The sequence below is a fragment of the Lupinus angustifolius genome, unplaced genomic scaffold (genome assembly GCF_001865875.1).
Source record: "Lupinus angustifolius cultivar Tanjil unplaced genomic scaffold, LupAngTanjil_v1.0 Scaffold_88_3, whole genome shotgun sequence".
Lineage (NCBI taxonomy): Eukaryota > Viridiplantae > Streptophyta > Magnoliopsida > Fabales > Fabaceae > Lupinus > Lupinus angustifolius.
Window position 1 is genome coordinate 1 of NW_017724355.1, and position 12,343 is coordinate 12,343.

A 12,343-nucleotide genomic window follows, 5' to 3' on the forward strand; every position below is an offset into this window, starting at 1 on the left:
TCGGGGCGTTACAAGTATCATATTAATCAAAAAAATTATCAATGAATTTATAATTTCATTATTATTTGATTCTAAAATAATATTAGTATAAAAATAAATATTATTATTTGACTCTAAAATAACTACAAACAATATGTTATGATTCATATTATTATTATTTTAATATTGCTATAATAGCATTATATTTTAATCTTGCATAGGTAATCATATTTCTTTTATTTTTAAATAAATCAAATACATTATAGAGTTAATTTGTTGCATCATCATCTTATTATATTTGATCGTATAACTTAATTGATTGTGTATAATGTCATTTTTGTAATTGATCCATAAAATTTGAGTTTTTATATTTATTTATGACATTAAAAATATATTTATTTATTTATCAATATAATTATAATTGTGCATTAAGTTTCTAATGTTAAATAATTGTGTAATATGCTCAATTAATCATGCACGTTATGCAATTCAATAAATCAGAATAAATTATAGATAAATGAATCCAAATATAAACAAATTATCGGGAATGATGTAAAACATTAATGAGTAGATATTACTCAATTAATATTCCATAAATTCATTAAATATAATAATGCAAATTTATATTTCATTTTTGTAATTGATCCATAAATTAAAACAAAAAATTGAATTAAATATTAATATTCTGAAAATTACTTATTTATGGAAAACTTATATCAATAATAAACATTGCTTAAAATTGGGGAATTGTAAATAATTTAATCAAGATATAAATCAAATCAAATCAAAATCTACTATTAAATTGCTTTAATTATCACAATCAAATCAAATTGCTTTAATATTTTGATTGTCACATCCTATTAAAGATTAAATAGAAATTAATCAAAAAATACAAAGAAAAATCAAATCACAAAACTAATTTTGAGAACAATTATTTAATTTTTAGATAACGGAATAAAAGATATTCAAAGACAATCATGCCTCATAATTTTGGCTTCTAAAATGTTTAACAATTAATTAATTGTGTGCAATATCATTTTTTGTAATTGAGTGAAAAATGTTGAACTTTTATGTATAACTGTAAATATGCATTAAATTTCCAATGTTAAATTAATCATGTAATATGCTCAATTAATCACGCTTTTCATGGAGTTGAATGAATCATGAAAAATTACATATAAATATAAATTGATCCATAAATTCAAATTTTGTAATTGATATATAAATTCAAACAAAATAGAATATAAATAGAATTGAATATAAATTTATTTCGCAAACTTATTATTTACAATTATGAAAACTTATATCTATAATGAGTATTGCTTAAAATTAGCGAATCATAAATAATTTAAACAAAATTTAAATCAAATCAATTAATTATCATAATCAAATGAAATTTCTTTAATATTTTAATTATTACATCCTATTAAAGAGAAATTCAATCAAAAAACACAATAAAAAATCAAATAGAAATCAAATTGCTTTAATATTTTGATTGTCACATCCTATTAAAGATTAAATAGAAATTAATCCAAAAACGCAAAGAAAAATCAAATCACAAAACTAATTTTGAGAACAATTATTCAAAGACAATCGTGCCTAATAATTTTGGCTTCTAAGATATAATTAACAATTGATTAATTGTGTACATTATCATTTTTGTAACTGACTAAAAAATGTTGAACTTTTATGTTTACTTACGGTATTATTATTTAATTATTTCTTTATCAGTATAATTGTAAATATGTATTAAATTTTCAATATTAAACTAATCATATAATATGCTCAATTAATCACGCTTGTCATGGAGTTGAATGAATCTTGACAAATTACATATAAATATAAATTGATCCATAAATTCAAATTTTGTAATTGATCCATAAATTCAAGCAAAATAGAATATAAAAGAAATTGAATATAAATATATTTCGCAAATTTATTATTTACAATTATGCAAATTTATATCCATAATGAGCATTGCTTTAAATTAGCGAATCATAAATAATTTAATCAAAATATAAATCAAATCAATTAATTATCATAATCAATTATACATAATATGAAATTGAATATGTTAATATTAATTGCAAACGTTTTAAGATATTTTTTAATAATTAGTATATTAAAATTATTATTTTGAAATAAATTCATTGTTAGTTATTTTTTAAGGGAGTTAGAATATCAACATCAATTATGCCTAATAATTTCAGTTTCTAAAGTGTAACTACCAACTAATATTACCCAATTAATACATTCAAAGACATTCAAAGACATTAATGAATAATTATTACTCAATTAGCATTTCATAAATTTATTAGCTATAATTATCAAATTTATATTATATTTTTGTAACTCATCCATAAATTCAAACAAAACAGAATATAAATGGAAATAAATATTAATATTCCATAAATTTATTACTTATATAGTAGAATTTTAATGAAATTAAATTGTCTTTGGTGGTTATGATTGATATGACAATCATATTTACTAGAATTATTTAGATAAAATATACATATTCAATAATTAAACATGCCTAATTATTTATGATCAGAATAAAAAAACTAAAGATTATTTTACTAATATAAGGTTGACATATTCAGATAGTGAAAAAAATAATTTCGAATTAAAAAGGACAAACACATAATAAAATTAAAGAACTATTATTCTACACTCACATAATGAATATAACATCTAATCGTTGTATTATAGGATGTGAGGTTTCTTTTCTGCAAATGTCGAAACGAAGAATATGGCCAATTCGTATTTTCTGCTTTAGAAAAATAACCACACAGGAAAAAATATTTTAACAAATATCATGTGAGAAAAAATAATCAAATTCATTTGTTTTGCAAAGGAGAATAAAATTGAAGATTTTAGTAAGATAGGGTCACATAGACATAACACTAACCCGTAGATATGTTTTAAGGGAGAGTCAAACTGCAAATGAAGAGATAAGATAATAAAAGCGAGATAAGATGAGAAGATAAATAAATTCATAACAAAAAATAAATAAATACAATATTGTAACTTGTAACTAAATGTGTGTATATATATAAATGGAGATCGGGTACATAACATAGTTATTGAGGGTTTGGTCATTGTTAAGGATGAAATCCTTGTAAACCAGACACTAAGGAATATGATTATTGAAAGAACAAATCTACAAAATAATGAAATCAGTCGTACCATATATACAATATAAAAAAATATAAAAAATATAAAAAATAAAAATACATAATAAACAAAAAATCAATTAAAATATCTAGAAAATAAGAACATATCTAAAAATAAGAATATATCTAAAAGTAAACAAATGAATAAAAAAATCAATAAAAATATACTTTAAACAACATATTTACAAAAGAAGAACAAATCTACAATGATGAAGATTGAGTAGCGGGACACAGAAGTCATCATCTTAGGTTAATGAATGAAAAAATCAATAAAAATACACTTTAAACAACATATTTACAAAAGAAGAACAAATCTACAATGATGAAGATTTAGTATCAGGATACAGAAGCCATCATATTAAGTTTAACGAAATGAAGATTGACAAATGAAACATTGGATTGTAAATATGTGAAAGAAGAAGAGAGAAATATGAAACGAAAGAGAGACAAAAATATGAAGATATGAAATCATAATGGTGGAGAAGTAATTCGCATGTGAAAATGGATTCAATCCCCTTTATTATGAGATGTAATTTCTTCTTAGAATAAAAAACAAATGGGCATATTGGAGGAAAAGTTTTGATTGAGAGATTGAAACATGTCATGATAGACCTTTAGTTTTGATGAAAGGTTGACACATGTCATGAGGACTTGAGAGATTGACACATGTCATGAAAGACATTTTTTTGTTATATAGGTAATAGATAGATAAGTCTAAACTTGCTCATAACATATGATATTTTAAGCGGTGTGTGCCAATTTCACCTGAATAAAAAGTTATATGATCAGGAGGAATATTTTTTGAAATTACTTTTAGAAGAATATATGAATTGTATTTACTTTCAAATTGTATTTTTAATTAGAGCCTTCATATTGAAAATCATAACTTTTTTAGAGATACTATTTGATATATCACTTTTCAAGTAAATACAATTTGTACAACTAGCACACAAAAAAGCAAGGCTTAACAGTGTTGGGCCACCTTTAGGCTCATGGGCATCAAGAAAATTTGGGCTTCACAGGTCAAAACCAGGCACCCAAGTCAGAGACTAGGGTTATTTATTTATGTGAACCATTGAGGTTTGGATAGCAACAAAACATTTAGTTTAACTCTCACACCACTCTAATCTTTTCTTTGCGGCCGTCACAATGGTATGTTATTCTTTTTCATTCCCTTAACTTTATTTGCATTATTATCAAATGTTAGTATCTAATATTTCAACATCATAATATTGTTGTTTTAATATTATTCCAGCCTAAGCAAATTCACGAGATTAAGGATTTCCTATTAACTGCAAGAAGAAAGGATGCTAGGTCCGTGAAAATCAAGAGGAGCAAGGATTTGGTTAAGTTCAAGGTTCGATGCTCTAAGTATTTGTACACCCTTTCTGTCTTTGACACTGAGAAAGCTGATAAATTGAAGCAATCTCTTCCACCCGGTTAGTTATTTATTAATTTGCAAATTTCAATGTTATGTTGTTACTAGTTTGTTACAATTGGTTGTGTTGTTTTGCATGATTAGAAGAGTTGTAATTTCAATGGCTATAACTAACAAATTGAATCTTGTGTGTCGAACCCGTCTTGTTGGATTAAGGCTCGGTTGTTGTTGTATTAGGTGATCGAGTGAGACTGGATTAGGATGTAATACATTAAAGAGAAAGTTGATGTAGTGTGTATCATAGAATAATGGTAGAATCGGATCTTGGTTCAAGGGGGTTGGGTATGTGTGAATATGAACCATATAAGCTTGTGATAGGAGGGTTAGAGCAAATATTTATCCAATCCTCAAGATAGAGGAAGACAGAGAAAAAATATTAGTACATTCCAGTGATTTAGATTGCAGACTGCGTCAGTGATGTGGCCGCAACATTATGGTTTTGTAGTAACCGTATCGCACCCTAATTGCAGTGTGACATTAGATCACAATGATGCGGCCATATCGAGTCACATCAAACTGCATTTGGCCGCAATGGACAACATCGAATTCAATTTTTTTAACTACAAAATAATTCTCACCTAACGGCCTCAGTTTGCATCACAACGTCTACCATTGCAGTTGCAGCTGTGACCCCAACCACAATTTAAAATATTGGTAAAATCATTAAGTTGAGTTTAGATATAAATGGTTTGTCTATAAATATGATTTATGATAGGGTATCTTGGTGTTGTTTGATCAATATAGTTAATTCTACTTGGTGGGAAAATGTTTGGTTGTCGTTTTAATGAGAGAATACTTGTATGTTTTTTAATTTTGGTATATTTCCAACTGGATTCATCACATTGTTGTTTGTGATTGTGATATTGTTGACCATTCTATTTTATAAACTTACAATCTGCTTTAATGTTTTGCAGGTTTGAGCGTTCAGGACCTGTGAATTTGGTGATTGGGAATGGCAAAAGCAAGCATTTCGTTTTAATCGCCAGATCTGTATTTGAAGCTCTAGATTGTGATTTTGTCTTAAATTTTGGTAATTGCTCAGAGGCTATGGTTGTTTATCATTTGTTATGAAATATGAAACTTAATTTTCTCTCTAATGATGGATTTCAGTGATATGCATTACACATAATTTGTTGTCTGTTTTGTTATACCGAATATTGTGTTATGGTTATGAACTTATGATAGTAGATAGACTCTTTGAGAATGTGCTACTGTATGCTCTTCCATTTTTTGTGACTTGTTTTGGAGGAAGAAGGGTAAGGTGATATAGAGTAACAAGATGTTTTGGGGTCTTGTGAAATTATGGTAGTACGTTGTAGTTTGTCTAGAATGTTGTGATTCCCATGGTTGATTATGTTTTATTATGGTGGTGTTTGGTATAAATATTATTTCCAAGCATTCCGGGAAATAATGTCCAGGTGAGTAACATCTTGTGCAAGAATTCAAGAACGCTGGATTATTACTTTCTTGGATTATTCCTGGTAATATCATTAAGTGAAAATGTTGGGTTTGCATGGATTGTGAAATTATAAAATAACATTCTTGCATCTAAATTCAACTTTATGAAATAGATTGTTACGATGTCGTTCGATTCATATAGTTGGCCTCACATTGTAGTATCTAAATATTGTTAATGTTTTTAAAGAAAATGGAGGTGATGTATTTGATTAGTTAAAGCGACTAAGAGTAACCATGATAATATAAGCAAATTAGGAAGTTCTTAAAAAATGAAGCAGATTGAACTAATGTGGATGTTGATATATGTTCAAAAAGGTTTTCATTCAAGGGGTTATCATATTTTGTGTGCTCACGCATGAGTAATATATTTAGTTTCTAATTATCTGTAATATGTGGGTGAATTTTTTTTCATATTATGAATTGAGTGCATAAAAGTGACAAGATATGTATAGTTTTTTGCTTAGACCGTTGTTATAGATCTCACATTTTCACAAAGCTACTAAAGTGATGTTGTTCTTAAAGTTGAAGAAAATACTCAGAACGGGGAAGCCAAGTTTAAGGAGAGATTATATTGTCAACTATTTCTACATTGTATCTAGATATAATATAATTATCAAGCCACACTGATTTCATTTTTTTGTATGGAGCCAGACTCATTAAAAAGGCTCTTGAGATCAGTATATCAATATAATGATTATTTCTTCAATGGCAACAAAAAACCGTAGGCAAATTGAAAATCCACTAAAAATCTACGCGTGAAATTCTTTTTGATGAGGGCTTTAGGGGATTAGTTATTTGTAATTTCTTTACCTGATTAGTAGAGGATAGTGCAAAGTTGAGATGTAGCTAATTATTTTTAACAACACTAATTTTGTAGTTATGATGTACTGTATACTTGTGAACTAGATGCTTATAGACCTTTAAGTTAACAAAAAAAATATAATTCTATAATAGTAATTAAATTAAAGTTATTTGATATACTGAACTCTCTTTAAAAACACTATAAACCCCTTTTTTGCTAGTGATATAAAGTTGAAGAACATTCTTTCACCAAACTTTTAAAATATCTAGATATTTACACTTTTTATAAGATATCTAGAAGATATATATCAAGAAATAAAAATAACATTTTACTATTTATCATAATTATTTAAATAAGAAAGTAAAATAAAATATGATTTGACCACTAAAATATAGTATCAGAATTTTTCAAGCAGCTCAATCCCTGAATAAATATAAATTGGGTCGTCCCCAACACTAATGTGACATTTCAATTCAGATACATATTGCTTATTTGATGTTTTAGAAATTGAGTTGATGACAAAACTAAATGGACTCATACACAATATTATCATCACATGAATATAATATTTTCAGGATTTGAATCCATAACCTCCGATTAAATCTTAAAGAAAATAGATCACCCAAAAATAATTCTTAAAACAATATTAATGTAATTTCTCTATATAATACACACTTTCTCAATAGTTATCTCCACTCTAAAGCCAAACAGAACAAGGGTCATTCCTAAAAACTTCAGTTGTTGCCTTTGACAAAGTATACAAAGATGTAGCCAACTTTATATAGTTTAAAGCAAAGCTGCACTCAAACATCCAATGCAAATTGTAGCATTCCCCTATAAAGCACCCAAAACATGTTTATGAAAATTGAAGAGTGTGCAAAGAACACAACTTCAATAAGTTATTGAGTTTCAAAAGAAGAGTGTAATATCTATACATTATCAATATAAATATTTATATATATTCACTATATCATACACGATGATGCATAACATTGTCTCTTTAAAAAAAGCTTTATATTCACCATACTTTTATACCCAAATTAAATCCTTCACAAACCACATAAAAGCAATAATTTTTCATTTTTCTTTATAAAAAAGACAGTCCTGTAACCTTTAAATTTAAACATCACCATTCAGCAATCACATTTATGTAACTTGCACTCACATGCTTGAAAAGAAAAAGCAATCTTCGCATGAGGTTCCTTTTCTTCTAATTGCAATGTCTTTTAAGGTATATGTCATAGCCAACCACAACAAATGTAATTGGTATAAGGCATTCTTCCTGTTTGGCGTATGTGTTCTGCTTGAGCTGCAGTTCTTTCCGCTTCTCGATTTCTTCTAACTTCAGCCGCTGCACGTTTTTCTTCGGATCTTTGCCTCGCCAGGGCTATCTTCTTCACCATCTTTGCATGTGTCTGGGCTTTCATTTGCTCAACTTTGGCCTATAAATGCATGAAGTCTTAATCAATAGGAAAGTAAACACTGCTATATGGTTGATTTTAAACCAAGTATTTCTAAGATCATATTACAATTAAATATTGGTCAGAGAACCATATGGATTTGATCATATATTGATTATTATATTATTATTTGACCAATTAGTGCAATTACAAGCCACGGTACCACGGATTTAGTAGTCTTTTGTGATTGCATGGCATTTGCAACAACTCCACCTACACCTAGTGGGGTCTGAGGAGGGATTTACTCGGCCTTACTCTCGCAAGCGAATAAGTGGTTTCCTGGATTTGAACCCATCACTTTCTGGTCATGGGACAAGCAACCTTACCGTTGTGCCGAATCTCACCCTCTTCAACAAATATCCATATAATGCTTTATAATTTCAGTTGTTTCCAATGAATATGGACAATACCAAAAAAATAGCTACCTCGATTCTTCTCATTTCTGCTTCTAATTTTGCCTTTTGTTGACTTTCCCAGGCTTGAATCTTGATTTCCTCACGCTTAAATCTGTTAAATTTGGATGCTATAACCACATTAGAAGGGATGAACACATTGCATGATGATATAATTAAATTTCAAACAATCATGGTTTCCATTAGCTTGTAGAAAGTAATAAAAAAGAAACCTTGCAGTATGCTTAGATTTTTCAGCTTCCTCCCACAAAGCAGCCCGCTTTTCGAATTCAATTCTCTCCTGTTCTTTTGTGTTTGCATCCCGAGGAGAAGATTTTCTCTTTTCCTGCTCATCTTTGCTTGCCCATGCAGCAATATTCATCTTACCAAGCTGCACACCAAGGGCTGCAATCTCTCTCCTTGTCTTTTGCAGCATTTCTTCTTCAGACAACTGCTTTTTGTTGTTTCCGAACTGTGAATCCTCGTCGGTTGTATTGTCCGAAGGTGTAGGAGCAGGAGCACCTCTCCTAGGAGTTGAAGGCAATGATGAAGTTGGACTACGCAGTGGAGTTGCTGACCCGCCGGGAGTAGCAGTTCGCGAAGGCTCTTGACTTGGCACAGGGGTCATTTCGGTTCCCATATCTCTCATGGCAACAGATCTTATCCCAGGCATCACTGCATCATAAACCAAATTAATCTTACTGTACCCTCTAAATATGTCATGTAATACAAAATGTGCATGTGCACTAGTATGAGTATTTCAATTAAATGACTAGATAATCAAGGATTTTTGAAGGATTTAATCTTGGTTCAGACGATGGTAAACATGTCAACATTCAATGACTAGATAAACAAGGATTTTTCGTAAATTTCAACACGCAATAATCAGCCCGCATCTGTGATTCTTCATCTATGCAATGAAGTCAAAGTTGTCTTAAATAAAGGAGCTCAATCTGATGATTAAAATGTTTAACATATTTAGGAAAATTCAATTCACTCAAGTGAAGCACGAATAGCAGTTACACTAATTCTTTATATACTTCTTTCTTTTCCCCAAGGAGGGTAGCATAAAAAAGGGTGTAACATAAAACATTATTGGGGTACAATGAAACCTTGAAGATACCTGTCTGATTATCTGTTTCTGTACTTCTCGAGCACGATAAGTCCAATTCACTTGCATCCTTTAAATCTTTGCTTCGGGGAAAAGACTCCATTGCTGGATTTCTCCCATGGGCTTGACCGGAAACTGAATGAGACTCAGATGGAACAAAAGAGAATTTCTCAATTCCCGTATGTGATGTTTGTTGGCAGACATCGACTTGTTTTGTTTCTGTCATCTTGCTACCGTTTACTAGCTTATGATCAGAATTACCAGACTCAGGAGTAATTCTCGACATACTTGTTGGCAAGCGATTTGTTTGGCTATGTACAGCATTTTTCTTTGAGTAAGCTTGTATATTTTGCCTACTCATTATCCATTTCTCGGCATCATTCCACTTAGAAGGTATAGGTCTGAATAGGGACCTTGTTGCAGGATTGCTCATATGTCTCTCTCCTTTATCAAACTCGAAACTGGAGGAGCTAGCATTGCTGTCATAATCAAGATTTTCATCTTCTATTGATCTCACCGGGTGAATTGTGCTTCCACTATCAGCCTTCTGAAAATGCTGCATCTTTACATGTCTGTTGTCACCATTTTCCCTAGGCATTGTTTCCTTCGGCTCATAAGAAGTCTGGTCACTCTTTCTCCGGTCCAGCACTGAATCACTGGATGGCTTCAATGACAGAACTTCTAAGCTTGGAGATGTAACTAGAAGAAATATGTTTTAATCAGTTCCAACTTCCAAAATACAAAAATCCTAAATATAATGTATATGCAAAACATTGCCAATAGCAGTCACCACAAGTTGTAAGAACAACGGACCATTTGGAACTTGGAAGAGCATATAGAGAACTTATCTGGACATCTTATGAAAATAAACCTATGCAAATAGTTACAAGAAGTCGAGAACAGCTTCTCATATTCCTATAAGCTCTTTTTAGCTTGTTTCAATAAGCCTATCAAATAAGCTTATGAAAATATGCTCTATTTAGCTTAATTAAAAAATACTCATTGAACAAGTATTTATCTAAGCTGTTTACTCAAACACACCCGAAATCACAACGATTAAGTTGGTTGGCACTCGAGTCATATCAGCTCCAATGAGCATTGGAGCCCACCTGATCCTAGTTTTTTTTCAAAAAGAAAGAAAAGAAATGAATATGCAGAATATAAATAAATTGTTATTGCATACCTTCATCATGAAGGTTGTCATTTTCTGTGGAGAGTAAGCTATTCACAGATTCAGCATCCTCAATCCTTGAAGGGGAGGTTCTAGATGAGTTACTATTGGATCCATCCTTCTTTCTATGATTGAGAGGCCCCATAAGCTTCATTCTTAGTTTACTGGGAGAAATTATTCCAGTCTGCAGGTTTGAAAATTACTCAGTTAAGTTTCAAAGTCAAGGATTTGATTCAACTGAGCGACTCAACGCCGGAAAAAAACAGAATCCAATACATTAAATAAACTTAAAACACCAGCATATGAATATGACTAAGCTTTCCACACCAAAAGGCCCAACCCTCGTTACTTTTTTTCCTCAGCAGAAAAATAAGGGTAATTGAACCCTTTTTCAGCTTTTTTTTCCACTCCTTTTTTCCCATGCACCCAACAAATAATTATGACAAATCCAAGTCTTTCATCCATTTACTTCAAAAGTGGAAAAGGCAAAACCAATTTTTTTTAAAAATTTCACTTTGGAGGGAATTAATGTAATGAACCCCCATAAGGTAACATAATTTATGACTATTCCTGAACTCCCAGAATAGAAACCTGGAAACAGTAATAATACATATATACATAAGCTTTTAAATAACGATCTCAACCTTCCCATTACGGACAATTGCGAGCATGCTCAGATTTATTATTCTCAGTATCATATATATATATATATATATATGTGTGTGTGTGTGTGTATGAAAATCTCAATCTCACCAACCCAACTTGTGAAAGAGAATAAAGATTAAATTTTGGATAAAGAAAAGGCATGAGCATAAGATAAAAGGAAAACCTGAACTTTGTGAATCCTCTCATAATCCATTATTAGATCTATGTTCACTGTTTATAATGCAGCAAAACAGAAGAAGGAAGAATTTAATAGCAGCTTAGTTAGTGAGTTGAGTGTTAAGTGTTAAGTAAAATGACATGATAAAGAGAAGGAAAGAAGAAAAGAAGGAACAAAGGAACAGAAAGAAGAAGAAGTGTTTATGTTAGGAGGATGTTTTCTCTTTCTTCTGTCTCTTAGGTACAAGAGAGATTGATATGTATCTAACTATGACCTCTCCACGCCATCAGAGTGGGACCCATTGACGTTGAATCTTCTTCAACTCTTTTTCATTTTTACACTTTTCTTTCCCATTTTCTGCCAATGAATTAAATAAAGGGAAGACAAAAATTATATAAACAAATATGGATGAATTTGATATGTTGTTAATTGTTAATGTATTATATTCATATATTATTCATATTCAATTATTATAATCTTTAAAAAAATATAATGCAAATAAATGATAGATAATATATTAATTGTGTATAAAT

The 12,343-nt window shown here is 29.8% G+C and overlaps 2 protein-coding genes across 3 annotated transcripts; one reads left to right on the plus strand and one right to left on the minus strand.

The window, feature by feature from the left end:
• The first annotated feature begins 4,225 nt into the window (after nt 1–4,225).
• On the plus strand, nt 4,226–5,743 carry LOC109339661 (60S ribosomal protein L38). Its single transcript, XM_019577134.1, has 3 exons — nt 4,226–4,307; nt 4,411–4,594; nt 5,508–5,743. Exons 1-3 carry the CDS (start codon nt 4,305–4,307, stop codon nt 5,528–5,530), a joined length of 210 nt encoding a protein of 69 aa, XP_019432679.1. The 5' UTR covers nt 4,226–4,304; the 3' UTR covers nt 5,531–5,743.
• Nucleotides 5,744–7,907: 2,164 nt separating this feature from the next.
• Nucleotides 7,908–11,976, minus strand: LOC109339662 (ensconsin-like). Of its 2 annotated transcripts, XM_019577135.1 has the most exons (6): nt 11,817–11,976; nt 11,000–11,171; nt 9,829–10,515; nt 8,939–9,380; nt 8,739–8,820; nt 7,908–8,295 (listed from the first exon to the last, which is right to left on the minus strand). In XM_019577135.1, exons 1-6 carry the CDS (start codon nt 11,844–11,846, stop codon nt 8,092–8,094), a joined length of 1,617 nt encoding a protein of 538 aa, XP_019432680.1. In that variant the 5' UTR covers nt 11,847–11,976; the 3' UTR covers nt 7,908–8,091. The 2 variants fall into 2 exon arrangements, with proteins under 2 accessions (XP_019432680.1, XP_019432681.1); XM_019577136.1 differs by lacking the exon at nt 11,000–11,171 and having other exon boundaries at nt 11,817–11,971.
• Between the last annotated feature and the right edge of the window lie 367 nt (nt 11,977–12,343).